Genomic DNA, 25989 nt, shown 5'->3' on the forward strand with positions numbered 1-25989 from the left:
CAAGTATTCAACATATTCCAAGTTAGAACCCAGCTGGGCCTGTGAATGAGCTCTCCCCAGGGCAGCAGGGCCATTTCTCAGAGAGGACCCTAACGACCAGAGGCACCTGAGGTCAGCTCTCCCATATGGTGATGTTGCAGGTGGTGGAATGAGGGGATTCTGTTGGGTCGTGGCCCAATTAACACCGTATTTCAAAAGGGCATCTTAATGAGGCCCAGAGGCAGCAGGCACTTACTTCCTGGTTAACTTTATTGAGGACTAGGCTGGGCAAACCCCAGATCAGCCAAGTTTGGACAGCACCTGCAGCGCATCTGCCCGCCCCAGCTGGGCCAGGTGTGTGCCAAACTGCCCCAGAGAGGCAGAGGGCTCCCTTGCCACCACCATCTCAATCAGGGCCCGCAGTGGCGAGCGACTGGGTCGCAGTGAGTAGGCGAAGGTGGACCAGGCAGCAGGCACGCCGTACCTCGCCGCCAGGTGTCTGGTGGTGCCGCATATCATGCCCCCGCCTGGCCCAGGTTCAGGATCCAGCAGCACTATCAGCTCCTCCAGCACCTCCAGCTGGTCCAGGAGGCGAGACAGGGGCTGCGATGCCAGACCCGGCAGTTCTGGGAGACAAATGGAGGGGTGAGGGAGAGGAAGGGCCATCTCTAGTCCACCTTTTCCCTCCCTTGCACGTCCCAACTAACCTTTGCCCAGGAGTGGAACCAGAGAGACCTCTGATGCCTCCAGGGACCCTGGAGAGGACGAGGGCAAGGAGAGGACGGTAGAGATATTGGTGTCGCCACAAACCAAGCCCGGGTAGGGATGGAGGACAACTTTTGCCCGGCGGTGGCACTGCTGGGCAAGCAGGAGGATCACTGCCGAGGTCACCAGCAGAACCAGCCCCATGAGAACCAGCACCACTGGCAGGGCAAAATTCGGCAAGGCCTGCCGAGTGACATTGTGCTCAGGTGTCCACGAGAGACTGGAAATCGCTGATGGGCTGGGCTCCTGGGAGCTAAAGACTTCTGGTTTCCCAGACTTCAGGGGACAGGGCTCCTTGGGTGGGACCGGCTTCTGAAAATAGGTTGGAGTAAAGCTGGAGGGGGGCCCTACTTCTGCCCCCTCAGCCTGAACCTCCCATCCTTATATCTTTCAGTGGGACCAAATCCCTGCCTGATGCAGCTACCCACCCTCTAACCCAGATAGGTCTCCGATACTATGTCCTCAACCCTATTCTCTTCAATGGGACTACACCCCCTTCCTTAGTCCAGACTCCGCCCACCTAATCCCAAACCACACCCTCCAGCCTCTGTCTCTTCTCTGGCAAGCTGCACCCTCTTCCCAGGCCGTTGGGAGCCCAACCCGCACCTCTCTGCAGCGATGGTGGGTTCCGCTCCGGCTCCCTGTGGGAGCTGGGACCCTGGCTCCGCCGCCACAAGGGGTACATATCTCCGCATTGTCGGGGTTGCACAGCCCAAAGGGGCACGTTTTGAAGGGGTACGTCACGTAATCACCAAAGTCATTGAATCCGCAGTTTTCCGAAAACTCATAGTCTGGTGGGAAACAAGGTCTCACGTGTGGCCGCCCAGCCCCTCCTCTTCTGCACTAGCGACGTCCTTTCCCCTTTGTCCGGTCCTAGCAGGCCCCACACCTTGCATTCTACTCATCCAACTTACGAGTCAGTGAACGTGCCCACCCTCCCTCCGCGCACTAACCCTGCAGGCTCAAGACCCTCTCTTCACAGGCCCCGCCCCCTCCCGATTTAGCCACACAGCCCACCCTCAGAACACCGCGGAGGTCCGGCCTCTCTCACTGGCAGGACCTCTTGGCGTGGCACTAACGTAACCCATGTCACCCATTCTTTCACAGGCTCAGCGCTGCCACCCCGAAAAAAGGCTCGCAGACAATAATCCACAGACCTCTCCCTTCCCCAGCTGCTTATCACCTCCTGGCTCCGCCCGAACGTATGCGTACCCCGGCCCGGCCCCTGCTCCTCACCCGGGCACGGGGGCGGCCCAAAGCGCTGCAGGCAGCTGCTGCAGCACCGGTTATCAGGGTTCCAGTACTCGAGGCGCCCGCAGTGCTGGGAGGCCTCCTGAGTCGCCGGCTGGGCCAGGAGTAGCGTGGCAGTCAGAAGGCTGCGTAGGGGCCCCATCCGGGCGGGTCCGCAGCCTGGGGGGCCGTGACCACAGGACTTCCGGCCACAGCGCCTCTGTCACACTTTCCAGGAAACCAGGGCAGAAGAAGGAAGCAGTGATGTGGGGGGCTTGGGAGACCCAGACCCTTCTAGAAGACAAGGAGCCTACCCTCCACCCCCTAATCCAGCTCCTGACCCGTTATTATTATTATTATTATTATTATTATTATCATTATCATTAAAAGAAGGGCCACCAAGGCCTCAAGATGGCTCGAATGAGGACTCTGGAACCACAATGAGTGGACTCATATCCCACCTCTGCCATCTTCCTTACCTCTTTTCTCATCCCTAAAACAGGAGAGAACAGTACCTGTCTCAAAGGTTTATTCTGAAGATTTAAAACCATTACTAGAAGTAAATCGCTTACAACAGCACCGGGCATACAGTAAGCTTAAGTTTTAGGTATCACCAACTCCCACCTCAGGGCAGCTGGCATGAGGACCCAGCCCTCACCCTCTGGAGACCCCCACTCAACTCCCAGTGGCCTTACCTTAGCTCCTAACCCCAGTCTCCTCCGGGCTGGGAGTCCTCCAACCTGCCACAACCAGGCACCTCTCCCTTGAGAAGCCTTCGAGAAATGTCCTGAAGTTACCAGCACAAAAGCGTCCCCACCCCTACCAGTCCCACTGAGAGGTTTCTAGAGCCCTGGGCCCTGAGCCTGCTGTCTTCCCACCTGTTGTTGGAAGTTCTTCAGCTGAAGCTGTGGCCAGAGCCCAGCCCGCTTCCCCTTTTCGTCAGGAGATGCGGGGGTGGAAGGAAACTCCAGCCCACAGCTAAGCTTAAGCTAACAGGTTCTAAACCCTCAGTACAGAACTTTATTAGGGGAGGGGTGGTAAGAGAAGGTCCCCGTGTTGGACAGATTACATCATGGAGCCCTGGAGCCTGGGGAAGAGGGCACTGGGGAGTTAAGGAAGCTTTCAGGAGATGTCCTGGCCGGGAACATTTATGCCTATCAGGGGTGGAGGTCAAGGGAGCCAGGGTCTCAGAAGCGGCCATGCCGGTGGTCTGGGGAACGTCGTCGGTTTCTTTCTCGGGGGCGGTCACCAGTATGGGACCTCGGGGGTGACCTGGGGACAGGAGAGGAGAGATGAGGGTTAGCGCAGTGAGAAGTGTTGCACAGTTCCTAGGCCTGCCCCTCAGTGCTGACGTAGGGCAGGGCAGGTGACGAAATAACCAGAGTTACTGAGTGGAATGGACAGGAGCTCAGGAACTGATCTCCAGACTGGAGATCCAGAATGGATCTTGGGTTTGGGGGTTTGGAGTTCCAGCTGGTTTTGAGGTTGAGATTTAGGTGCTGGTCCTGGGATGATGCTCAGAGTGAGTCTTAGGATACAAAAGAGACACGCTGTTATTGGGACATAGGATTAGGTCCATCCCAGGGTATAAAATCCTCAGGGTAGGAGATGTCCTGACAAGCTGATCCTGAGGTACCTGCGCCTGGGTCCTCGCCCATATAGCTGACGTCGAAGGTTCCGGGAGATGGGGCGCAGGTGCATGAAGTTGCAGAAGCCACCACGGGTACATTCCCTGGGTAGGGGACAGATGGACGGAGGATGCTGTTGTCAATGACAGTTGCCCAACACATAGGAGTCTGGGACTCCTGGTGCCCACCCTGCCCCGTACTACCATACCCCATCTCATACTGCCGACAGCACGACTCTCGGAAGTCGGTGACAGGAGACAGCTCGGCATGCACTGCCTGCCCGTTGAACCAGCGGTTATTGAGTTCAGCCACTGCCCGCTCTGCATCCTCCTCGCGCCGAAACTGAGGGGGAAGTGGATCAGGGTCGGCAGTCAAATTCAGAAGTCTTCGGAGGATTAGTTAGCACCTCTGGGACTGGGCTGGATTTAGTGATGGACCTCAAGCTGTGAGGCTTCAGTGGTGGCACTGAAATGCCTCCACGTGTAGGCTCTCCTGGGGGGAAAGCAGGTACCTTGACGTAGACATTGCCCACGAGGTGGTCCCCCAGGTTGTCGCACACATTCATCTCTTCAATTTCCCCGTACTTCTCCTGCAGCTCCGTGAACACCTCCTGCGGAAGATCAGGAGGAATTCAGCTGAGCTCCTGGACCACAGGAAACGCAACCCATCCCTTGCCAACCCTCACCTCGAAAAAGTTATCATAGTGTTCTTGCACCTCGACGTCGCTCACGTGACCTGGAGAAGGGGGCAGGGTAAAATCAGGGGGTGGCCTGCTGGAGGCTGTCCGCCCTGCCCCCAAGACCGGTCCCTCACTCACAGTGTGATCCGTCTGCGGTTTGGGCGGTGTTCTGTGGATTCCGGTACAGGTTGAGCAGCACTATGGTCTGAACAGAATTTAAAGGGGGCGGAGGCCTTGAGCTCATGCAAAGAGATGGGGTGTGAAGGCTGGGGCTGAGACCAGGCAACAGAGAAGAAGCCTAAGCAGCTTGATTGAGCGTATCACAGATGCTTGTCCCTAAGGGAACCAGTAGAGGGGAAACCTAGCAGTCAGGGACAGCCCAGCTGTGTGTGACTCCAGGGGCCTGAGAGAAGGGGAGGAACCTGCAGAGGCCCGACTGCAAAAGAGCCAATTGGAGGGTGGGCCTTAGCAATCCGGAAAAGGCGGGACCTCGTGATGATGGACAACAGAAGGGGAATGGCCGGGAGGCGTTAACCCTCAAGGCTCCGTGCCGGGTCTCACCTGGCTGAAAGTCGGTTTGTTGTGAAGCCGGGAGCACCGGTCCCCGTGCCGGCAGGCCCCGATCTTAAAGTAAAAAGAGCAGTTAACCCTGGAAGAGGGGCAAAGACAGAGGTGAACCGAAGGCCGGGGAGGCCGGACACCGCAGAAACACCGCCCAACGCCTCCCAGCCACCAGGGAACCAAATGTCCCGGCCCCGGTCCCTGCAAGAGGCCACTCCCTGCGCCCGTTCTCACTTGTCCTTCTCAGTCCCGAATATCGAAGCTAAATATTCAGCCATTTTTACTCGAACCCTCCAACTCTGTCTGCTCCTTACGTCATTTCCGTTGCTTAAGAGCATTGGGAAGTGTAGTTTGTCTCTGCCTCTCGACACAGCACGCGCTCAGAAACCGTCTGCTGCGCTTGCGTGTTCGAGGCCTGCGCCCTCCCCGCAAAATCACCCCCCTCCCCGGAGTTCCCTGAAGACGCATGCGTGCAGCGTTGCCTTCCCCCAAAAGACTACAAACTCCAGAGATACTTGCGGTATCTGGCGCAAACGTCCGGAGTTGAAAGTGGCAAAGGCTTCCAAGCGGAGGAAATAGACCTCACTGGTGAGTTGGGGGTCGTTTCGCGCACCCCAATAAATATGAAGAGCGTTCAACTCTGTCAGCTTGCTGGTGGGGTCCGGAGTATTTTTCTTTCAGCAAACCTACCCTTCAGTTTATCTCCGATTTGTCGTAATAGGGGCGTGGTTGTTCGCGATCCCTGCATCTGTCACCTGGGGCCAAGGCTTGGCTCTTGCCCTACAGACCCTCGGAACGACTCAGCCTCAGCGCAACTATGAACTTGGAGCGGGTGTCCAACGAGGAGAAGCTGAATCTGTGCCGGAAGTACTACCTGGGTAAGAGGCCATTCCTAGAGTCCCAGGAGAAGAGAGGGGAGCGAGACTGGACTAGTGCGCCTGAGGGAAGAGGACCTGGGGATTTGGATTCTTGGATCTAAGTTGCGGACTCCTGGGTCTGAGGGAAGGGTGTGGGACTTGAAGAAAGTGGAAGCTGGGGACCTCAACTTCTGGGTCCCAAGAGACGGGGGAAAGTTGTGGGGCTGGACTCTGGGTCCCGAGAAAAAGATGACTGAGGAGTCCGATTTTGGGGTCTCAAGGAGGAGCCAGGATTCCTAAGTCTCTGCGAGCAGAGATGAGAGAAGTTGGGGGGGAATGTCATTGCTTTTTGTTCCAGTTTGGTTGGTTGGTTGGTTGGTTGGTTGGTTGTGTTTGATTTTTTTTTTCTCTCTCTCTCTTAGGTGGGTTTGCTTTCCTGCCTTTCCTCTGGTTGGTCAACATCTTCTGGTTCTTTCGAGAGGCCTTCCTAGTCCCGGCATACACGGAGCAGAGCCAAATCAAAGGCTGTGAGTCTAGGGTACAAATGAAGGAAGGTCATCGGGTGCCCACAGGGAATGATGGAGGTTCCAGAATTCTAGGGCTCCAGAAGAGAAGAGAGGGCCAGTCTGGGGGAGACCAGAGGGCAGCTGGAGGCCAACCTTACCTATTCCTGTTTCTTCTTACAGATGTCTGGCGCTCAGCTGTGGGCTTCCTCTTCTGGGTGATTGTCCTCACCACCTGGATCACCATCTTCCAGATCTACCGACCCCGTTGGGGCGCCCTTGGTGACTATCTCTCCTTCACCATACCCCTAGGTACCCCCTGATGGTTTCCTCTGCACATGCCTGGAACCTGCCTATTCTCCCAGAATGGGCTCCTCTACTCTAAGCCCACTCTCAAGCCCCTAAGACTTGTTCCCATCTCCTATGTTCTTTGCGGACATCCCCCAATAAAGGATTCTAATTCTCTGTATTGACTTCCTGAATCTTTCGGAAGTTGAGGCATAAAATGGTTATTAATATTCAGAAACATGTATTGAATGCTCACTTTGTGACCGGCTTAGTGCTTCACACATTAGTTTAATCCTTCACTCTCTCAACCCTCTGAAACAGGAATTTTCCTGCTCTGGACCCCTATTTTACAGATGCAGAATAAGAAAGAAACTATGCTTACAGTACTAGGGGCCGCTATCTTGTATGGGGGGGTTTGAATTTGAAAAATGTACTTTTCCACTTGGCCTCAGTATTCTCATCAGAAATGTGGATGTCAGTGCAACCTCCTAGAGTTTATCAGACCCAAAGCATCTGTGGTAAATGGAAGTTTCCCATTTTCTGAAGGAGATGTTGTCTGCAGCAATAGACAACCAAGAGCTTCATCAGAGAAGGCTTCCTTGACCATCCTACTTAAAATTTCAATCTGTCCCTTGGTACTTCCTAAGTGCCCTCAGGTTGTATTCTTTCTTTTATTACATTTCATTTAAGATGTTTTACTTCTTTCTTGTAATCTTACATCTTCTCAAATATAAGCTCTATTACGGCAAGAGTTGTCAGTTTTGTTCAGTGCAGTGTCCCCAGTGTATAGAAGAGTGCCTGGCACACTAATAAATATTTGCTAAATAAATGAGGTTGCGCATGAAGAGAGATTAACAGGTAGCTGGCACCTAGCGAGTGCTCAGTAATATTGAACCAGGCCTAACTCCAGACTTGCTTTCCTCTCAGGGACGAGGACTGCCACGGTTCAATAAATCTTGTTAAGAGCTAAATTGGTGTTACTCAAAGCTCCTAACACTACAAATTCCAGGAAACCTCACGAAGCCCTCCTCCCACGTCTCCCACCGTGCCTCGCGCGGCGCAGGCGTTGTTACTCTGGCTGTGTCTCGGGAGCTAGAACTACGCCTCCCAGGAAGCATCCGGGATGTCGTTGGTTTGTTTCCGGAAACGGGGCCTCAGAAAGGTGGGATTTACAGCTGGGAGCCGATGACGGCAGTGCCAATTGGCCAGGGACGGGACCGACAGTGGCACTGACAAATGGGAACAAGCAATTGCCAAAGGGGCCCGCCCACAGAAGGGAAACTAGAGGAGGTGGGGGCTGCAGTGGCGGTCGCTGCCGGACACTACTCAGCCTCGGGGACTGGCCGCACACAAAGCGTGTCTTTGACCTCTTCCCGTCTGCCTTCGGCCTTCATTTATGACCCTGGGTCTTTGGGGCTGCTCTGACCCAGGTAGCCACACCCCAGACCCAAACCATGTTCCCGGTGAAGGTGAAAGTGGAGAAATCAGGTGAGGACCCCGAGGTAAGGGGCCTGTAGGGGAGCACCCAACCGATCAGGGTATCGGAGGCGCGATAGATAGGATTATCGCGATAAGACGGACCACGCGACTTCTAGTCTTCCTGCCGCCTATCTGGTTATCGGTATGTCGGGCATCGAACGGTTCTTGCCATCTTCATACCCTCCCGGTCTGTGTTCAAGGTAGCGTTGAGATTGAATGGTGGTGGCTCAGACTTTGTACCGTAAGACCTGGGGATCCCGAGCCGTGTGACTCCGAAAAGAACTCAGCTTCCCTCTGCCTCGGTTTCCCCATTTCCGGCAGTGGTCATGAGTCAAGCATTGTGCTCAGCACTCGAAGTACAGAGAAGCTTTTAATCCTCGCAGTCACCGTATCCCAATAATCCTAGGAAGTAGGAAATGTGGTAGATGGGGAAACCGAAGATGAGAGAGAGGAAGTCATTTTGGGTTGGGTCCGAACTGATGGGAACCCAGGACCGGCATGTTAATGAGGGTGGTGGGAGAAGCATGCACTCCAGACCAAAAAAAAAAAAAAAAAAAAAAAGGTAAAAATAATGTGTAGAGTGTTAGACGGTATAAGTGCTAATAAAACAAAACCGGAAAAGGTAAGATCAGGAGTGAAGCAAGATGGGGCACCTGGGTGACTCTGTCCGTTGAGCTGTGGGATTTCAGCTCAGTCATGATCTCAGGATTCATGAGTCCCAACCCCACAATCCTGCTCTGCGCTGGCAGCTCAGAGCCTGGAGCCTCCTTAGGATTCTGGCTGCCCCTCTCTTTCTCTCTCTCTCTCTCTCTCTCTCTCTCTCTCTCTCTCTCTCTCTCTCTCTCTCTCTCTCAAAAATAAATAAATAATTTTAAAAAGGGGGCAGGGAGTGAGGATAGGTGAGGGAACAGCAAATCAGACAAAGAAAATAGCTCTGAAAAGGGGCCTAGGGGATGTCCAGGAAGAAGTATCCAGGAGACCATGGGAGCCCAAAGTCTGAGGTTGAGGAGAGAAGCAGGGCCTAGCAAAAGAGTTATGGGTATGAGTTATACCTGGGCTCCTGCCCAGGGCTCTTTGTTAGAAACTCAGCTGCCCAAATCTCTTCACACCCACCCTGTCTCTCCTCAGTGCTGTTGGGAATCCCTGCCTCTTTTCATCCCAGGGCTGGCAAAACATGTCCCCAAGGGTCCTTCCAGGCTTTGAGCCCTAGGGCCAGAGTGATGTCAGGTACTGGTTGGAACAGGAGACCAAACACCCTACAAGGGTGAGAAGAATAACATAACATCATCACCTCCTTAAGTTCTGTGATGTGGGGAGGCAAACACACAGGCCAGCAGAGCCAGGAGGGCAGGAAGATGGGCCCATATCTCATTTAGGGGCGGGAGTGGGGGAGGGAGCCAAAAATAGATATTGTAGGTGCAATCTCTCAACTATTAAATGTCCATTTAGATTCAGTTCAGATTTAAAATAACATCACTGCCTCAGCCAAACAAACCACATCGGGGGCTAGATTTTGCACCCAGTTTGAGTCTCTGCCTTATAACTTCAGCTATGGAGGACCCGAGTGCAGATGCCCAGCCCCACAGTTTCCTAGCTGTGTCTTCAAACAAGTAGCCTAACTTCTCTGTGCCTCAGTTTCATCATCCATAAGATGGAGGTAATCCTATCTACCTGCCAGAGTTATTGTGAGAATTTATTGTGGGTTAATACGTGCAGTGTGCCTGGAACAATTCTTGGCACATAATAAGTGCTTTATACATCTCACTTACTGTAATTGCATCTTGCTAAGAAATTCTTATATAGCATAGGTTTGTTTAAAAATTTCTTTAACATTTTATTTATTTTTGACAGAGAGACAGAGCACAAGTGGGGGAAGGGCAGAGAGTCAGGGGGAGACACCTAATCTGAATGAAACAGGCTCTAGTCTCTGAGCTGTAAGCACAGAGCCCAACATGGAGCTTGAACTCAGGAACAGCAAGATCATGACCTGAGCCCAAGTTGGACACTTTAACCAACTGAGCCATACAGGTGCCCCTACACAGGTTTATTTAAAAAAATTTTTTTAAATGTTTTATTTATTTTTAATACAGAGAGAGACAGAGCATGAGAGGGGGAGGGGCAGAGAGAGAAAGAGACACAGAACCGGATGCAGGCTCCAGGCTCTGAGCTAGCTGTTAGCACAGAGCCTGATGCGGGGCTCGAACCCACGAACGTGAGATCTGACCTGAGCCTAAGCCGGAGGCTTAACCGACTGAGCCACCCAGGTGCCCCTACACAGGTTTATTTAAACCTCAAAACAGTCCTTGCAAATAACGTATCATTGGGAGACCTATTTTCAAGATGAGGGAACAGGCTCGGTGAGGTAAGGCCTCATGTGCCTTTGGTCACACATGTGCATGTGGGACAACCCTGGAACCCGGAGCTCTTGCTCATTGCATCAGTTGTCTTTGCCCACTGCACCGTCTCAGTATGCCTGGGCCTGGCAGTGGGCTTGGATATGGAGGCCCTTCTCCGGCCTGGTTGGCTGTCCACCTGCCTTGGGCCTGAGAACCGACTCCTGGCTGGTATCTTCTTCCCCAGAGTTGGAGATGGCCAAGGCCCGGAACCAACTTGATGCTGTTCTGCAGTGTCTGCTGGAGAAGAGTCACATGGACAGGTTGGGGCCTAGCCCAGCATGGATTATGGGTCGTCCTGGGTGGATCTGGGTAGGACCCCAGAGGCTGGCTTAGGGAGGAAGGGGCCCAATGGAAAAGTTACTCAGTCCCTTCCCACTCGCCCCTGGGAACCCTGAGCCCACAGTTCTCTTCCGCTAGCAGGGAGCGCCTGGAGGAGGAAGCTGGGAAGACCCCCTCGGACACCCACAACAAGTAAGTTTTGTTAAAGGGATCTGTATGTGAGGATTTGTGCTGGGTAACTTCCTCCTTCATCCAGGCTCTGACCACTGTGCCCTGCACTTCCTCCACCACAGTCCTGACCACCCTTTACGTAGCGAGACCCTGTAGCAGCAGAAGCTTAGGCTTCCTTATGGTGGGCACTTCCAGCCCTGGGGGCATGGGTCGGACGCAGGGTCTGAGAGTTAGGTGGGGTCCCTGTGAACGTCTCAGTATCCCCAGGGTACCCTTTGGGAGTTTTAAGCAGGCATTTGTTTTAGGGTCAGCCTGCTGACGTCTTGCCTCTCCCCACAGGGATTGCTCGATTGCAGCTACTGGCAAACGGTAAGGTGGCAGGGGCCCCAGCCAACTGACGAGAGGTGTTGTTCTGATGTTCTCCTGATGTTCTCCTGCCCCCACACAGACCGTCGGCCCGCTTCCCCCACCAGCGGAGGAAGAAGAGGAGGGAGATGGATGACGGGCTGGCTGAGGGAGGGCCGCAGCGATCCAGTGAGTAAGGCAGTGGCTCTAGAGGGCAAGGCATGGCGGGGAGCTGTGGGAGGATGTTCACACACCTTCCCTTTCCATCACCCTAGACACATATGTGATCAAGCTGTTTGACCGGAGTGTGGACTTGGCTCAGTTCAGTGAAAACACACCGCTGTACCCAATCTGCCGTGCCTGGATGCGCAACAGCCCCTCAGTGCGCGAGCGTGAACGTTCACCCAGCTCACCACTGCCCCCACTGCCTGAGGACGAGGAGGTTGGATGTGTGGTGGGCCCCCTCCCAGCAGCCAGTGGGGCAGTGGGTAGATGGCCACAGGGTGTCCTCCCAAAACTAGTGGGATAGACAGGCACAGGTCTCTGTGTCCCTCAGCGATGTCTAGCCTGATGAGGCACACAGATATGAACCCTTCTGCTGAGGGTATGGATGGAACTCCCTAAAGCAGATGGACGTAGCTACCTGGCCTGAGGGGGAGAGAGGACAGGGTTCCCTTGGGCAGATAGGTGTGACCTGCAAGATCAGAGGTCCCCTAAAGCTAGTAGGCTCGACAGGGGTCCTTAGTGCAAAAAGGTGTAGCCACCTGGCCTAGGGGAGCAGATGGGGGTCATTGTGCTGGGCAGGAGTGACCGGGGGTCCCTGGGCTGGGCAGAGATGGATGGGGGTCCCTGGATTAGACAGGAGACACTCCTTTGGCATGGCTCGTAAGACAGGTCCCTGTGAGACCCTCATATCTGTTGTCACTGGGCAAGGCAGGAGGGGTGAAGTGTGTAGCGCTAGCCTTCTTTAACTCTCTTGGGCCTGGGGTGGGGTCCTTGTGTCCCCAGAGTTCAGAGGTCACCAGCACCAAGAGTCGAGACGTGTACAAGCTGCCTCCACCCACAGCCGCTGGGCCACCTGGAGATGCTTGCAGGTCCCGAATTCCATCCCCCCTGCAGCCTGAGACCCAGGGTGCCCCCGATGATGAGGTGGGTGTGCAGGCTGACCCAGGGCTACCGGGCATATGTTATGAGCCTTGGGCATGGCCACCCAGCCTGGCCTCTCTGTCCATACAGCCCTCGGACCCTGAGCCCTCGCCATCCACACTCATCTACCGCAACATGCAGCGCTGGAAACGCATCCGCCAGAGGTGAGCATCACTATCCTGTTTGCACCCCTGTGGCCTCTGCCCCAACTGCTGAGTCCTCCCTCTGCTTCCCCACCCGCACCGCAGGTGGAAGGAGGCTTCTCATCGGAACCAGCTTCGGTACTCAGAAAGCATGAAGATCCTACGGGAGATGTATGAACGACAGTGATGTTCCCCTGCCCCCCACATCCTCCCAATAAACATTCCCTTCCCTCACACCTCCACACTGGCCTCTGCTTGCTCTGACCCATTCTTCCCAGCCCAGACAAAGCAGCTGGCAGAGCTCTATCACACTTATTCGGGGAGTGGGCCCTAGGTAGTATGAGGGGATGGGGTGGCAGGGAATTCAAGGAGAGAGAAGGATTGTAGGGAACCGAAGAAAATGCAGCTGCTTGGTCGGGTCTTGGAGAATAAGGGGAGGTGTGTGGAGAATAAGGGGAGGGGGATTGCCTAGGATGTGTGGTTAGAGACTTAGGGGTTACAACAGAATTGGGGATTCTGGTTAGAGTTGGGGATGGGGCTTTGGATGTCTGTGCAGGATCTGGGGAGATGGGGTGGGTATCTGTACAGTCTGAGCCTGAGGGTCCTGCTTGGCGTGGAATAGGTGTCCAAGGGTGGGAGTCAGAAAAGGGGTTCAAGAGTCTGGGGGTGGCTGGCTGGGGTTTCAAGCCACAAATGGGTGGGGAGAGTAGTGTCAAGTTAGAATGAGGGAAGGATCCAGAGTCTTGAGGACCAGGCCTGGATGGTCCAGGGTGGCAGGTCTGGGCAGTCCGGGATATTTGAGGGGTGGAGGGGGATTATGCTTGACTGACCTAGAGTGGGAGCAGGGCTGGCCACACCATAATACAGTGTCAGAGTGGGGAGAGGATCAAAATGCGATTTGGAGATGTTTTAACAGATGAGTCAGAGGAAGCAGAGGAGGGAGTTTTGAGTGGGTTTATATTGCCAAGAAAGTGGGGTCAGCGGGGCTGGGAGACTGTAGGCTGAAGTGTTATGCTTATAGGGCCTGGAAGCTAGGGAGATGTGTATGTGGGGGAGGGGGGGGCTTGAAAACTGGAGTGGGTATGAGAGCATGAGTGTCAGTGGAAAAGTCTAGGTTACCAGGGCAGGATCTAGTTGGGAAGGGTCAGGGTAGGATCCCAGATTGGGTGGGTGGTTGGGCGGAGTCAGGTCGGCTTTAAAAGAGGGGGCCAGAGGCGGCTCCCTGGGTCCAGGCAGGACGCCTACTTGGCAGCAGCCTGCGGCGGCGGCGGCGGAGCCTGGGCCGACGCCTGGGCTGTCGCGGGAGCGGCCTGGATGGACAGGACGCCCTCAGGCGACAGCGCGGACGTCACGGCGGCAGGGTCCACACCAGGCGGCAAGCGGTAGCGGCGGTGGAACTCGCGCGCGATGTATCCATGCTCGTCCTGGCGGGGGAGAGAGATTTGAGCGGCCCCGCCCTTTCCCTGTGGACGCCGAGTGGCTCGGGCCCGCGGGTCCCGCCTACTCGTTCTGGCCCCACCCCTGTCAGCGGGCTCACCGGGCGCTCCTCGTGGCGCGCGTGCACCTCCACGTGGTCACCAACCACCTTGACGGCGATTTCCTCTGGGGAAAAGTGCTTCACGTCCAGCAGCACCGAGAAATGCCCAGGTTCCGTCGGGACCTAAGCACAGCCGGATCGTCATCGGTGGGGCGAGGCTCCTGGGACCCAGCAAGGCCCCTCCCCCGTGGGTTACGGGGCTGCCCCTGCCCCAGGCCTCCGGAACTGGGCAGTCTCCCTTCCTACTCCTAGCCCCAGAGGATGTCTTTACCCGGAATAACTGGGATCACCCCTCCCCCCTGTAATCAGATTTTCCTCTCACACAGGGTGATGAGGCCCCCTTCTGCAAGGTCAGGGACCTGGCTTTCACAGGGTAAAGCGACCTCCCTCCCCCAGTGTCAAGAGCCCATAGCGTATCCTTTGGACAATGAATCCCCAGCCCCCTTCGCCGGATGCCCTTATTGCACGCCCCCCCCCCCACCAGAAATTGCCAAGATGCCTCTTCCCGCAGCCTCCAGAGTTCTTTTTACCCTCCTACTGGAGTCACAGGGCCGTTTACGCCATCAACAGTTACACGTATTCATCCTCCACTTCCCCGAGTGGCCAGGACCCCCTTTCTCAAATCATAGGACCCTTCCTCCGTCTCTCCAGGAGAAAGAGGGACACCACATACAGTCTCCAAACTCTTCCCCGAAAATGACAAAACTTTCCCGACCCTCAGGAGTCCCTGGGAAGCCACACGACCTTCAGAATAACTGAGCACTCCCCCTTTTCCCCAGATTCTTCAGTCACCCCCGCCCCTCCTTAGAGTGACCGCCGCACCCTATCAGTGACTCAGCCATTCCAGCCCCTCAGAGCTGGGCCCCTTCCTCAGAGGGTCAGGGACCTCCCTCTCCCTTCAGTAATCCGGCCACTGAGATTCCATACGCTGGGAACTCTAGAAGCCCCTCTGAGTGCCCGGACTTTCCACCCCGCTCAAAGTCAGGGGGCATTCCTCACCCCCACCCCCTCAGGATAACCGGGACCTCAAGCCTTGGAAGTGGTCGGGTTACCGCCCTCCCCCAGGCCTGGCACCTGGGCGGCAGGCAGCGCCACGCTGGGTGCGCGCAGGTAGTAAGGGGCCAGCGTGGCGGGGCAGAGCGCAGCCAGCTCGGCCTCCAGCAGCCCCTCGCCGAAGCGCTGGTCGAAGAGGCGTCCGGGCAAAGGGGCCGAGGCGCGGCGCAGCCAAGACGGCTGCACAGGCACCGGGATCTCCATCCTGCTTCGCCGCCGCCGCCGCCGCCGCCGCCCCCAGGCTCCGCAGTGCCCCTGCGTGCGCGGCAGCTGCTCTTATAGTACGCCTTGTGTCCGCCCCTCGGCGGGCCGCCCGGGGACACTGGGACCACGGCCAGCGCCGGCCATTAATAGAGCCTTATTTAGAAAGCCCAACAATGACTTGGCCATTTATTAAGCGCCTGCTGGATGCCAGAGGTGATCCCCCAATTTCCCAAAGGGGAAACTGAGGCTGGGGAGGCAGAGTCTTGCTGGTAGGTAGAACAGCGCGCGGCATTTGGCCCCCAGGGCCACTGCAGAGATCTCCGTCCCTTTAATCCACCCCCGCCCCGCAGACAGCTCCGGGGATGACGTAGATGGCGGTCTTAGGAGCAGATTCTTGGGTATAGGGAATGTGGTAGCCGGCCAAGCTGTCAGGAGGACACAAAACAGACCCTACTCCCATCTCAGCAGGGCCTTGGGCCCAGCCCCCCGGCAAGCCGGGCCTAATTCTAGGCCTCTGACTCAGCCTCGGGTGCCCAGGGTAGCGGGGTCTGCCAGGTGAGCAGCAGCCAGAGGGCGCGGGCACGAAAAGTCCAGGCTGGCCCCCCGGGGGCCGCGCGCCGGGCCCGAAATAGCTCATTTTGATCCCACCATTTCGGCGAGGAGCCCAGGCCTGGCACTTAGCGCAACCAGCTGCTCCTGCAGCAAGACATAAGTGGTTAATGACCCCGCGGGACAGGTTAGCTGGTCCGACCGATGGCGGGGCGGTGGTTAGAGAGGGGACGGATTCTCTTATTGCTCTGCAAAGCAAAAAACGGTAGTTAGATTCGAGTCCGGGCAAGATTTCTGCTGCAAAAGAGGGAGTGGCTAGAATACCCCGCGGGACCGCGAGTGTACTTTGGAACACTTCCTAACCGGAGCTCACTCTCACATCCTTTCCATTGGTCCACAAACTTGCCAATTACTGCAGCTCGCTACGATTCTCCAATCAAACATGCTCTCTCAAGTCAGGCCGACGTTACAGCCAGTTGTGGGACACCTCCCTTTGGCCACTTTCCAATTACTTTTATTTCCCTCTCCATCATTGGTCGCCTTGGAGGCCGCTCTCTTGAGCGTCGGCACTCCCAGAAAGGGGCGGGCCTGACAGGGCATTGCTAAGCGACAGAGATGTGAGCGGGTCAGGCCGGTGAAGGAGCGGAGCAGGCGGAAGCGCCCAGGTAGCTGCGGTATGGACCGCAGGTGAGGCGATCTTCTCCCGGAGATCACAGGAGGCCTGGGGAGGACCACACAGCCTCCGGTCAGGTTTGCTAGCGTCCGGAGTCTCTTTCTCAACCGCACTGGAACTACAACTCCCAAGATGCCCCACATCTTTTGGCTGCCCCAGCCTTGGACTTTATCATCTCGGGGGTCCCGTAGATGTTCCGCTCTCTAAGTGGCCCCAGAACTTTCCATTTTCCTCTAAGGATGCCCAGGGTCATCTTGGAAATTAAATGTTTTAATTTTAAAATTGCCCCCTATGGGTTTTGACCTTTTTTTTTTCTTAAGGCGGAGCTGGGGATTGTAGTCCATTTACTGTTTACTGGGGTCCCAAGGGCTTATGGGAACTGTACAGAGATGGGTTTTAGCCTTGGTTCTTTTCTTTTTTCTTTAATGTTTTATTTATTATTTTTGAAAGAGAGAGAGAGCATGAACAGGGGAGGGGCAGAGAGAGAGAGAGAGGCTGACATAGAATGCGAAGCAGGCTCCAGGCTCTGAGCTGTCAGTAAAGAGACCATCGTGGGGCTCCAACTCGCAAACCTTGAGATGGTGACCTGAGCCCAAGTCAGGGATGATGCAAAAGAGGTACAGATGCCCAGCCTCCTTTCAGATATTATGATTTTTTGGGCCTGGGGTGAGGACCTTGCATCTGCATATTTTAAAGCCTCCTAGGTTGGATTCAGAGTTAAGAGCAGTTCCTTGGTTTTCTGAGACTGCTCCAAGGGCTGGTGGGAGTCGTGTTCTAGTATCATTATCTTGAATGTGCAGCAGCACTTCATGGGAATTGTAGTTCATGTCTTCCAGAAATCTATGGGAATTGTAATCTGGTTCTGCCCTCTGCTTCCCAACCTTGCAACCTGACTCCACGCCACAACCCCCCAACAGGGCTGCACTGACCATGCTCTGCCTGCCAACCTTACTCTCCCCTTGCAGTCAGCCGGTTTTCTCCGTCGGAGAGAGCCCCTTTGAGGACACTCCCCTGGATCAAACCCACTACTGGCCATCCCGAAGCCAGACCTGGCACCCCAAGGTGAGGACACCCCATAGAGAGTACTATGTGAGCCTAGTGGTGAAGGAGTGACAAATAGAGGGAAGGAGGACATGTGATGAGAGAGGGGGGAAAGTGAAGAGACAGTCCCTCCTGCGCTCCCTACAGCTCTGTGCTTACCCAGTCCTCTGCCACTTGGATCCCCCGTCAGAGCCCCAGTCACTGAGTTGTTGCCATTGCAGGATGTGTTTCCTCCCCTCTGGACCGAGACACACTTCGTGTGTGTCTTCGCTTCTCTACAGGGATAACCCTTCAGCCCTCAGTTTCTTCTCCCCATCTCCCTATCTTAGACCCTGAGCCCATCCAGGTCCCAGAGGTCCAAGCTCCCAGAAGTTCCTAAGGCTCCGGCCACAGGTCCCAACTCCTCTGAGCTGTTTGAAGAGTCCTGGCCATCCAGCGCAGGGACCCCTTCCCCACCCAGCACCACTGAAGGACAGATGGGAGCCTCCCCACCACCCATCCCAGTTGGCAGCAAGGAGTCCGTAGTGGCCAAGTAAGTACCAGGAGCCCTGGAGGGAGGGAGCAGGTACCCCCATAATAATCATCATAGCCAGAGTTGTTTATGCAGCACTTCTAGGACCACACTTCATATGTGTTATTAAGCACTCTGGAGCTAGGCTACCTGAGTTCAAATCCCAGTTCTGTCACTTACCCTCCTATCTCACCTCAGTTTCTTCATCTGTAAATTGGGATGTTAATAGTATATATCCTCCTAGGGCTGTTTTAAGCTTTCAATGAGTTACTGTCTCTAAAGCATCTATAACAAGTGCTATATAACATAGTGAGTACTTGGATTTGTAGGATGCAAGTTCAGCTGCTTTAACAAAGAGTCCCAAATTAATTGGGGCTTTAAGCAAGATAGCATTTATTTCTCCCTCACCTAACAGTCCAGGCAGAAGCAATCAGGGCTGATATGGCAGCCCCTCGTTGAGGTGTCAGGGACACAGTTTCCTTCTATCTAGTTGCCTCCCGTCACTAGGCTGTTGCCTTTTCCTTTATGGACCAAAATGGCTCCCAGCCACATCCACTTTCCAGAATCATATCTCTTCATACCCTGTTCATCAAGAATCTAGTTATGTGGCCATAAAACTGTAAGGATCCCTGATAAATATATCTGTAGAAGACTAGGTACGTGTCCAGTCTTATATAGTCTTACATAATAATATTTGTATTACTATATAAGAAAGGAGAATGGTACTTGATAAACATTGCTATTGTGACTTTTATTGTCGTTATTTCTTGGTTCTACTCATTCACCCACCTCCCATTCTCTGATGTCCACAGGTATATAAACCGGTTCCGCCAGGCGCAGCCTACGAGCCGAGAGGAACGCCAGCCCGCAGGCCCAACCCCAGCTGACTTTTGGTGGTTACGGCCTGAAGCTCCAGATACCAGCAGTCAACCTGCAACAGGTACCCGCTCAGTCCCATCCACCCCCAGCCTAAAACCTTTCCTGATCAATGCCCCCCGCAGACGTTCCTCATGGCCCCCCAAAATTAACTGGGGCTTCTCAGCAGGAGCCAGTGAACCAGAAAGAAGACCCAACACAGCAGTCCCAACTCTTGCCAAGGTGGCCAGCGCATCTCAGGCTAAGGCTGTAGCCCCCCTTCAGGAAATGAAGCAGGTGACATCCTCATCCACTTCCTTCCCTATGTACCTGAACTGACAGCTCCTTCCCTGGGATAGAATTAGAGTCCGTCCTCAGTTCAAGGAGGCTTAAACAAAAAGGAGGATTCATTGGTTAATGCAATCAAGAAATCCAAATGTTTATGCTTTCAGGCATGGCTGGATCCAGGTGTTTGAACAGTATTAAGAGGAACTGCACTCTCTTGAATCTCTGTTCCTCTTTGTTGGGTTCAATCTCAGGCAGGCTTTCCCCCACGAAGTCAAGAAGATAGCCCCAGTTCGCTCTAGGCTTCTGACTTACATAGTTCAGTGGGAAGAGGAGGACTTTTCCAACAGCTCCATCCAGAACCCCAGGGCTTACTTCATTTATTCATCTTTGAGCCATTCACTGTGGAACCAGAGGACAGATTGTTGCAATTAGCCAGTCTTGGTCAGGAAAGTGAGGTCAACCCTTCTCCCACCACAGTGACTACAAAGGGGTGGGTGGCGGTGTGGACCCATGGAGGAGCACTGGGTCCCCCTTCCCTGAGGAAGAGGAGCAGATTCCATGTGAGGGTACCTCACATGTGCTAGCCTGTGAGGGTACCAGGTGGAGTGCAGACCTGTACTTAGGGCCCTCTTTCCAGAGCCCCTTCTCCAGCACCCTTTGAGATGGGGGCTGGCCTCTGACCTCTCTCACCTCGCAGAGTCTCAACACGTGGAACTCATCCCTGCTGGACCTGGAGACACTGAGCCTGCAGAGCAGAGCTGCCAGGCTGCTCAAGCGCAGGTGCCGTCCCTGCCCCCTTCTCCCACCCCTGCAGCCCCAGGCCCTGCCCGCCCCTGAGACCTCTGATGCCTCGCTTCTGCCTTCTCCCTACAGCAAGGCCTCAGTCTCCTCCTCCTCGCTCAGCCCTGGCGATGCCAGCAGCTCTGATGGCCTCTCTCCCTTCTCCGTGACCTTCACCCCTGACTCTAGCAAGCGCTCTGACCCCAAGGCACATGGTAAGTTCTGAGGCCAAAATGGAGGGCAGTCTGGATGTGAATCCCAGCTCTGACATTTACCAGCTGTGTGACCTGGGGCCTTTCCGGGCCTCTCTGTTTCTGCGACTTTAAAACAGGGGTAATGAATGGGTTGGTGAATACGGCGTGCACTTACCGCAGGTCTGTGAACAGTACCTACCGCTAGTATGGCAGGTTCTCTCTGCATTCAGTGTGCAGTTCTATTTTCTGTTTTTGTTTTTTTTAATTTTTTTTAACGTTTATTTATTCTTGAGAGAGAGAGAGATACAGAGTGTGAGCGGAGGAGGGTCAGAGAAAGAGGGAGACACAGAATCAGAAGCAGGCTCCAGGCTCTGAGCTGTCAGCACAGAGCCTGATGCAGGGCTCGAACCCACGAACCGTGAGATCATGACCTGAGCTGAAGTCGGCCGCTTAACCAACTGAGCCACCCAGGCACACGAGTGTGCAGTTCTGAACATACATGTCCAAAATCAGAAATTAGCTTTTTGCTAACTTGGCACCATACCCGATTTGACAGCAAAAATCTGACCTAAAGAATATGAAGGCTATTTATAATCTCTATATATTTCATTTAGGGTTTTGCTATGAATGTGTTACATTGAACCACATGAAATTTTTGTCTTTGTAAGTAAAAAATGGTTGACAGCAATTTCATATTGTTCAACCAAATACTAACGTGTTGAGTCCCAGCCCCCTGTCAGTGCTGTTCACACCGTGTGACTTTGCTAAAGCATGCAAACTGTTGGAATTTTCAGATTTCAGAGACAGAATGAAGGACCTGGGTTACTATTACTGCCATCATTGCTGTCACTATTGCTCCACGCCCAGGTCCTGGGACAATGCAGTGGTATACAGAACAGATACGCTCCGCGTCTCATGGGGCTTAAGTGAGCGGGGACAGGCAGGCACAGTAAACAGACGGGTGTTCGTGCCTGGTATGTGATCCTGCCTCCTTGTCTGATTCTTTGCTCCTTTTCAGGTTCACCTTGCCTTTTATTCACCTCTCCTTCCTAAGCCTCAGTTTTCTCATCTGTAAAATGGGGATAAAAATAGTACCTCCTTCATGAGTTGTTCTGCAGAAATTTATTCATTCTTTCATCTAAAAATCATTGAATACTGGAGTGCTTGGGTGGCTCAGCGGGTTAAGCATCTGACTTCAGCTCAGGTCCTGATCTCATGGTTTGTGGGTTCAAGCCCCGCATCAGGCTCTGTGCTGACAGCTTGGAGCCTGGAGGCTGCTTCAGATCCTGTGTCTCCTTTCTCTCTACTCCTCTCTGGCTCATGCTCTGTCTTTCAAAAATAAAAGTTAAAAAAAAAAGTAATTATTTTAATGTTTTTATTTTATTTTTTTATTTTTATTTTTTTTTAATGTTTTATTTATTTTTGATAGAGAGAGAGAGACAGAGCATGAGAGGGGGAGGAGCAGAGAGAGAAGGAGACACAGAACCAGAAGCAGGCTCCAGGCTCTGGGCTAGCTGTCAGCACAGAGCCTGATGCGGGGCTCGAACCCGTGAACGTGAGATCTGACCTGAGCCGAAGTCGAACGCTTAACCGACTGAGCCACCCGGGTGCCCCTCACCCCCAAATAGTAAAACAAAACAAAACATTGAATATGTATTGTGGATGAGGCCCTCTAGGTGGGCTTGGGTATTCCACAGTGAGCCAACCGGACATGGTCCCACCTTCATGGTCCTCACAATATAGTCAGTGTGGGGCAGAAAATAGCCAGAAACAAAAGTGAAATGTAGAAATGAAGGCCGAACAGGAGCCAGCTGTGATGCTGGGAAGTCAGAGAGGGCCTCCTTGGAAGAAGTGCTATCTAAGTGGAGACCTGAATCATGATGGTGGAGACAGTAGCCCTCTAGCATGTACTAAGGACCTGAGGTGGCATGGGCATGGTGGGAGGCGTTGGTCATGATCCTAGTACTAGGGAGCCATGGAGGATTCGGAGCAGGAAGAGGATATGTTCTTTTTTGGGTATTAACAGACTCCCTCTGGCTGCTGTCAACCCCCTAGTGAGAGATGCTGGTAGTTTCGCTGAGGCCAGAGCCTGAGGAGCAGAATAAAGGAAAGTGGCCAGGTTTGGAAGTGGAGTCTCAGGATACAGAGGGGAGTGAGGGAGAGAGGTCCAGGATGACACCCCCCCTTCTCTGTGCAACATCAGATGACAGGTCTTCTAAGAAACAATGGTAGCCCTACTGATCATGACTGATGAAGTTATGCTCTGGGTCATCGGAACGATGTCCATGTCCATTTGCCCCACTGAACTGAGGACAGCCAGTGGCCCTACCCCAAGTTACTGCAGTGTCTTTAGCACGGGCCTGGGCACTGCAGTTCAATATAATAAACAGTGCATTTGGCGTTTATGCCACAAATACTGGTGGCACCAGGCCTTGGTCTTGACACTGGGGATATAGCAATGGTCAGACAGGAAAAAAATCACTGCCCTTGTGTAATTGGCAGAGATACATTAACAAAGAAGTGCCAGGCTGAGTATGTTAGAAGGCGACAAGTACTAGGGAGAAAAATGGAACAAGAACGAGGATAGGGAGTGGTGGGTCGGGAGGTCATTGCAAGTTTAAACAGGGAGGACCTCGCTGAGAAGGTGATACTGAGCAAAGATCTGAAGGGTTTGAGGGATTGAACCCTGTACACACAGGAGAGAACAGCATTCCAGGCAGCAGGAACCACAAATGCGAAGGCTTTTGCTTTTTTACCAGGACCGGTGCAGCCTGGGGAGGGTTCGAATCCAGGAGGGCCCTGATCTGACTCAGGTGTTCCCAGGCTCTCTCTGGCTGCAGGGGTAAACAGATCGGGAGCACATAAGTAGAGAAGCCAGAGAAAAGCTTGCTGTGGGGTTGGGCCCAGATAAGGGCAGTAAAGAGTGGGAGAAGTGAGAGGCCCCTGGGTGGCTCAGTCGGTTAAGCATACGACTTCGGCCCAGGTCATGATCTCCCAGTTCATGAGTTCAAGCCCCAAGTCAGGCTTTGTGCGGGCAGCTCAAAGCCTGTGACAGCTCAGAGCCTGGAGCCGGCTTCAGATTCTGTGTCTCCCCCCAGCCCCACCTCTGTCTCTCTCTCTCTCTCTCTCTCTCTCTCTCTCTCTCTCTCTCTTAAAAATAAACAAACATTAAAAATTTTTAATTAAAAAAAAAGAGGAGAAGAAGTGGTCAGATTCTGGAGCATCTATCTTGTTTACTGATGTGCGCACAATGTCCAGAACAGTGCCTGGCACATAGTAAGAGCTCAATAAATATTTGCTGATGAATAAAGAATTGAATGATGGCAGGTTGAGAAGCCCAGGAGTGCGCTATCCTGACTCTGCTTCTTTTCTCTCTTCCTATTTGGATGAGGAGTTAGGACATTATCTGGAGAGCTTGTCTGAATAACCTTCTGGTACAGTCAAAACGTATATAAACAGGCTGTCCTTGGTTTGCTCATCATCACCCCAGCCCCTGCCTTACCCTTCCTCCCTCTGCTTACCCCACAGCAACACCAGCACATGCCCCCATCCCTGCTCCAGCCCCGGTCTCTCAGGCACCTTTGCGTCCAGAGGATGACATTCTATACCAGTGGCGGCAGCAGCGGAAGCTTGAACAGGCTCGAGGAGGGCAGGGTGATGGAACCTGGGTTCTACCCCAGACTCCTGCCCTCACCACTCCAGTGAGATGGGGAAGGGAGGAGCTTGAGGGGGCTGGAGGGAGGGATGGTAAGGAGAGTTGGAGGAAGGGGGAGCCTGGGGAGGACTGAGGACCCCTCTACCCTTTCTCTCTCTCTCAGGTCCCTGTCCCCGTTTGTCAACAAGCTCCCGCTGCCCCTGCAGAGTCCCTTGGTTCCTTGGGAACCCAGCCTAACTCCGTCCCACTTTGGAGCAGTGTGGCCCGGCCTGGTCCCCAGGAGGCCTTCTATATGGAGAGGCCTCCTATTACCCCTGGATTCGCTCCACCCATCATTTGGGGCCCCAGCCCCGCTGGGTTCTTCTGGACCCCACAGCCTGGTCCCTGGGTATCTTTCGGGGCCATTCCTCCCTCGCCCTTGGCCTCTATCCCTGTGCCTCCGGGTTCCACCTCGGTGCCCCTGGACTCCTCCCGGGCACCTCCAGCCTCCCCTTCCCCGCCCCCAGCCTCTCCCCAGGATCCTCCCAGTCCTGCGCCGGGCTGCCCCGCCCTGCCCGGGAAGCAGGGCCCCAAGCCTCTGTGTGGCAGAGCCCAGAGCCACAAGTCCGCTGGGAGAGTCACGGCAGTTGACAAGGGGCCTGGCCCGCATCTCAGAGGCGCCCTGGGCCAGGTAGTATCCGCTCGACTTTTCCCGGACAGCCTGGAGGACACGCCCCCTCACCTTGAGGACCCACCTCTGGCAGAGGCTGAATCTCGGAAAGTCGAGGTCACACCGCCCCAAACAAAGGTTATGGGCCCTCTATCTGGATCCCATTTTCCCAAGGAACAGACCCCGCCTAGTCGGTCTAAAGCGGAATCTCGGAATGCCAAGGCCAAGCTCCCCCTAGCGGTGTCAGAGCCTAAGAAGGACAAAGACACTCCCTTGGCTGAAGCTGGGTATCTGAAGCCCAAAGTCCCTCCCCCTCCAGCTGAGGAGGCGTCCGCTCGCATCGAGGCCCCGCCTCCTTCCTTCAGGGCGGGGTCTCTGGTGGCGGTGGCTACGCCCCCGTCCTCTGCTGAGCACGCCCCCTCAGAAGATCTGCTCTGCCAGGCCGCCCGACTTCTAGATGCTGCAGAGGGTGAGCTGATGTGCATGGTTGCCCGGATCTGGATAGTAGTTCGGCACTCCACGAGTCAACCTCCTGGCGCTCCCTCTTTTTCCCCTAGACTCTGACGGCAGCGAGTTTCAGGACGACCCTGTACTACAGGTGCTAAGAGTTCAGAGGGCCGACCTAAGGCTGCAAAAAAGGTGACCATTATCAGGATCTACAACACCCGTTTCCCAGAGCCATCCACAACCTCAGACCCCAATCCTGAGCACATAATCTCAGCCTCTACCATCCCGTTTTTTTTTGCAGGAAAGTGGCCGCGCAGTTATCGCTCCTACTGGACCACACTGAAGACCAAGGGACTTGGTCTCCTCCAACCAGATCGCTCCCCAGGTCCCCAGAGAGGTGGCCACAAAAGGAAGGCGTTTCTCTTGAGACCAGATGATGCTGAATTGTACAAATTCTATTTTTCCCAATAAAATATTTTTTTCAGGTTACTTATTTTCTCTGAGAAAGTTGTTCTGGAAAGGCTAAGGGTAGTGCTAATTAAGAAAAATAGCTCCCTCCTTCCCCTATCGCCGTGCCCCACCCCCACTCTAGTTCCGGACCATTGGCACAAAGTCTCTTCTGGTTTCCTCTCTAAGGAATCCTCTCTGAGGTCAGGACAGGGAGGAGTTCCAGGACAGATTTCAGGCAAGACTGGACTCAGCTTAACTGACTCTCAACTCAGAAGTGGGTCCTCCTGTCACAGCTGAGACCAAAGTGCTGTCTTTTGGGCATGAAACTAATGGGGTCATCAGAATGCTGGCGATGGTCAGTCCTCAGTCCATGCCCTGCTTGACCCAGCAGCAGCGTTTAGCATGCTGATCCCTCCCTCCTTGAAACACCTCCTCCCTACCCTTCCAGTGCCCCACCCCTCTCCTCACCTCTCTGGTCACACCTTGTCATTGCTCCAACCTGTCACTTTAGCATGTCCCAGGTCCTTGCTTTAACTATCTGTACTCATTCCCAGGCATCTCTAGCCCATCTCTCCTAATAGTCCCCAAATTTCTACCTTCAGCCTAGACAGGGTCTCTGAACCTCAGGTTCCTGTATTCTGCTACCTTCTCCAT

At 54.2% G+C, this 25989-nt stretch overlaps 6 protein-coding genes across 16 annotated transcripts; 3 read left to right on the forward strand and 3 right to left on the reverse strand.

Moving 5' to 3' along the window:
• Window positions 1-231: 231 nt before the first annotated feature.
• Window positions 232-3157, reverse strand: IGFLR1 (IGF like family receptor 1). Of its 2 annotated transcripts, none has more exons than XM_029925972.1 (5): window positions 2670-3157; window positions 1981-2202; window positions 1351-1535; window positions 687-1056; window positions 232-605 (listed from the first exon to the last, which is right to left on the reverse strand). In XM_029925972.1, exons 2-5 carry the CDS (start codon window positions 2135-2137, stop codon window positions 280-282), a joined length of 1038 nt encoding a protein of 345 aa, XP_029781832.1. In that variant the 5' UTR covers window positions 2138-2202; window positions 2670-3157; the 3' UTR covers window positions 232-279. The 2 variants fall into 2 exon arrangements, with proteins under 2 accessions (XP_029781832.1, XP_029781831.1); XM_029925971.1 differs by having other exon boundaries at window positions 1957-2202; window positions 2670-2759.
• On the reverse strand, window positions 2959-5179 carry U2AF1L4 (U2 small nuclear RNA auxiliary factor 1 like 4). 3 transcript variants are annotated; one of them, XM_029926002.1, is made up of 8 exons: window positions 5077-5179; window positions 4843-4905; window positions 4420-4617; window positions 4288-4337; window positions 4114-4212; window positions 3811-3944; window positions 3611-3706; window positions 2959-3246 (listed from the first exon to the last, which is right to left on the reverse strand). In XM_029926002.1, the coding sequence occupies exons 3-8, from the start codon at window positions 4523-4525 to the stop codon at window positions 3162-3164; spliced, it is 570 nt and encodes a 189-aa protein (XP_029781862.1). In that variant the 5' UTR covers window positions 4526-4617; window positions 4843-4905; window positions 5077-5179; the 3' UTR covers window positions 2959-3161. The 3 variants fall into 3 exon arrangements, with proteins under 3 accessions (XP_029781862.1, XP_029781860.1, XP_029781861.1); XM_029926000.1 differs by having other exon boundaries at window positions 4420-4486; window positions 4843-4930; window positions 5077-5177; XM_029926001.1 differs by having other exon boundaries at window positions 4843-4930; window positions 5077-5176.
• Window positions 5180-5319: 140 nt separating this feature from the next.
• On the forward strand, window positions 5320-6671 carry PSENEN (presenilin enhancer, gamma-secretase subunit). Its single transcript, XM_029926029.1, has 4 exons — window positions 5320-5430; window positions 5564-5720; window positions 6122-6226; window positions 6386-6671. Exons 2-4 carry the CDS (start codon window positions 5660-5662, stop codon window positions 6523-6525), a joined length of 306 nt encoding a protein of 101 aa, XP_029781889.1. The 5' UTR covers window positions 5320-5430; window positions 5564-5659; the 3' UTR covers window positions 6526-6671.
• A 1080-nt stretch (window positions 6672-7751) lies between these two features.
• LIN37 (lin-37 DREAM MuvB core complex component) lies at window positions 7752-12691 on the forward strand. 2 transcript variants are annotated; one of them, XM_029925995.1, is made up of 9 exons: window positions 7752-7978; window positions 10550-10625; window positions 10783-10836; window positions 11155-11184; window positions 11264-11349; window positions 11436-11602; window positions 12169-12309; window positions 12397-12470; window positions 12555-12691. In XM_029925995.1, exons 1-9 carry the CDS (start codon window positions 7945-7947, stop codon window positions 12634-12636), a joined length of 744 nt encoding a protein of 247 aa, XP_029781855.1. In that variant the 5' UTR covers window positions 7752-7944; the 3' UTR covers window positions 12637-12691. The 2 variants fall into 2 exon arrangements, with proteins under 2 accessions (XP_029781855.1, XP_029781856.1); XM_029925996.1 differs by having other exon boundaries at window positions 7753-7978; window positions 10786-10836.
• A 696-nt stretch (window positions 12692-13387) lies between these two features.
• On the reverse strand, window positions 13388-15300 carry HSPB6 (heat shock protein family B (small) member 6). The gene is made up of 3 exons (XM_029926018.1): window positions 15061-15300; window positions 13987-14109; window positions 13388-13873 (listed from the first exon to the last, which is right to left on the reverse strand). The coding sequence occupies exons 1-3, from the start codon at window positions 15241-15243 to the stop codon at window positions 13691-13693; spliced, it is 489 nt and encodes a 162-aa protein (XP_029781878.1). The 5' UTR covers window positions 15244-15300; the 3' UTR covers window positions 13388-13690.
• A 132-nt stretch (window positions 15301-15432) lies between these two features.
• PROSER3 (proline and serine rich 3) lies at window positions 15433-25374 on the forward strand. Of its 7 annotated transcripts, none has more exons than XM_029925901.1 (11): window positions 15433-15512; window positions 17431-17527; window positions 17836-18038; window positions 18830-18957; window positions 19060-19169; window positions 19858-19940; window positions 20034-20155; window positions 23663-23835; window positions 23953-24907; window positions 24996-25077; window positions 25187-25374. In XM_029925901.1, exons 1-11 carry the CDS (start codon window positions 15448-15450, stop codon window positions 25320-25322), a joined length of 2154 nt encoding a protein of 717 aa, XP_029781761.1. In that variant the 5' UTR covers window positions 15433-15447; the 3' UTR covers window positions 25323-25374. The 7 variants fall into 7 exon arrangements, with proteins under 7 accessions (XP_029781761.1, XP_029781763.1, XP_029781764.1 ...); XM_029925903.1 differs by having other exon boundaries at window positions 19063-19169; XM_029925904.1 differs by lacking the exon at window positions 15433-15512 and adding an exon at window positions 16347-16479 and having other exon boundaries at window positions 17383-17527.
• The last annotated feature ends 615 nt before the right edge of the window (window positions 25375-25989 follow it).

This window comes from Suricata suricatta, chromosome 16, assembly GCF_006229205.1.
Source record: "Suricata suricatta isolate VVHF042 chromosome 16, meerkat_22Aug2017_6uvM2_HiC, whole genome shotgun sequence".
NCBI lineage: Eukaryota > Metazoa > Chordata > Mammalia > Carnivora > Herpestidae > Suricata > Suricata suricatta.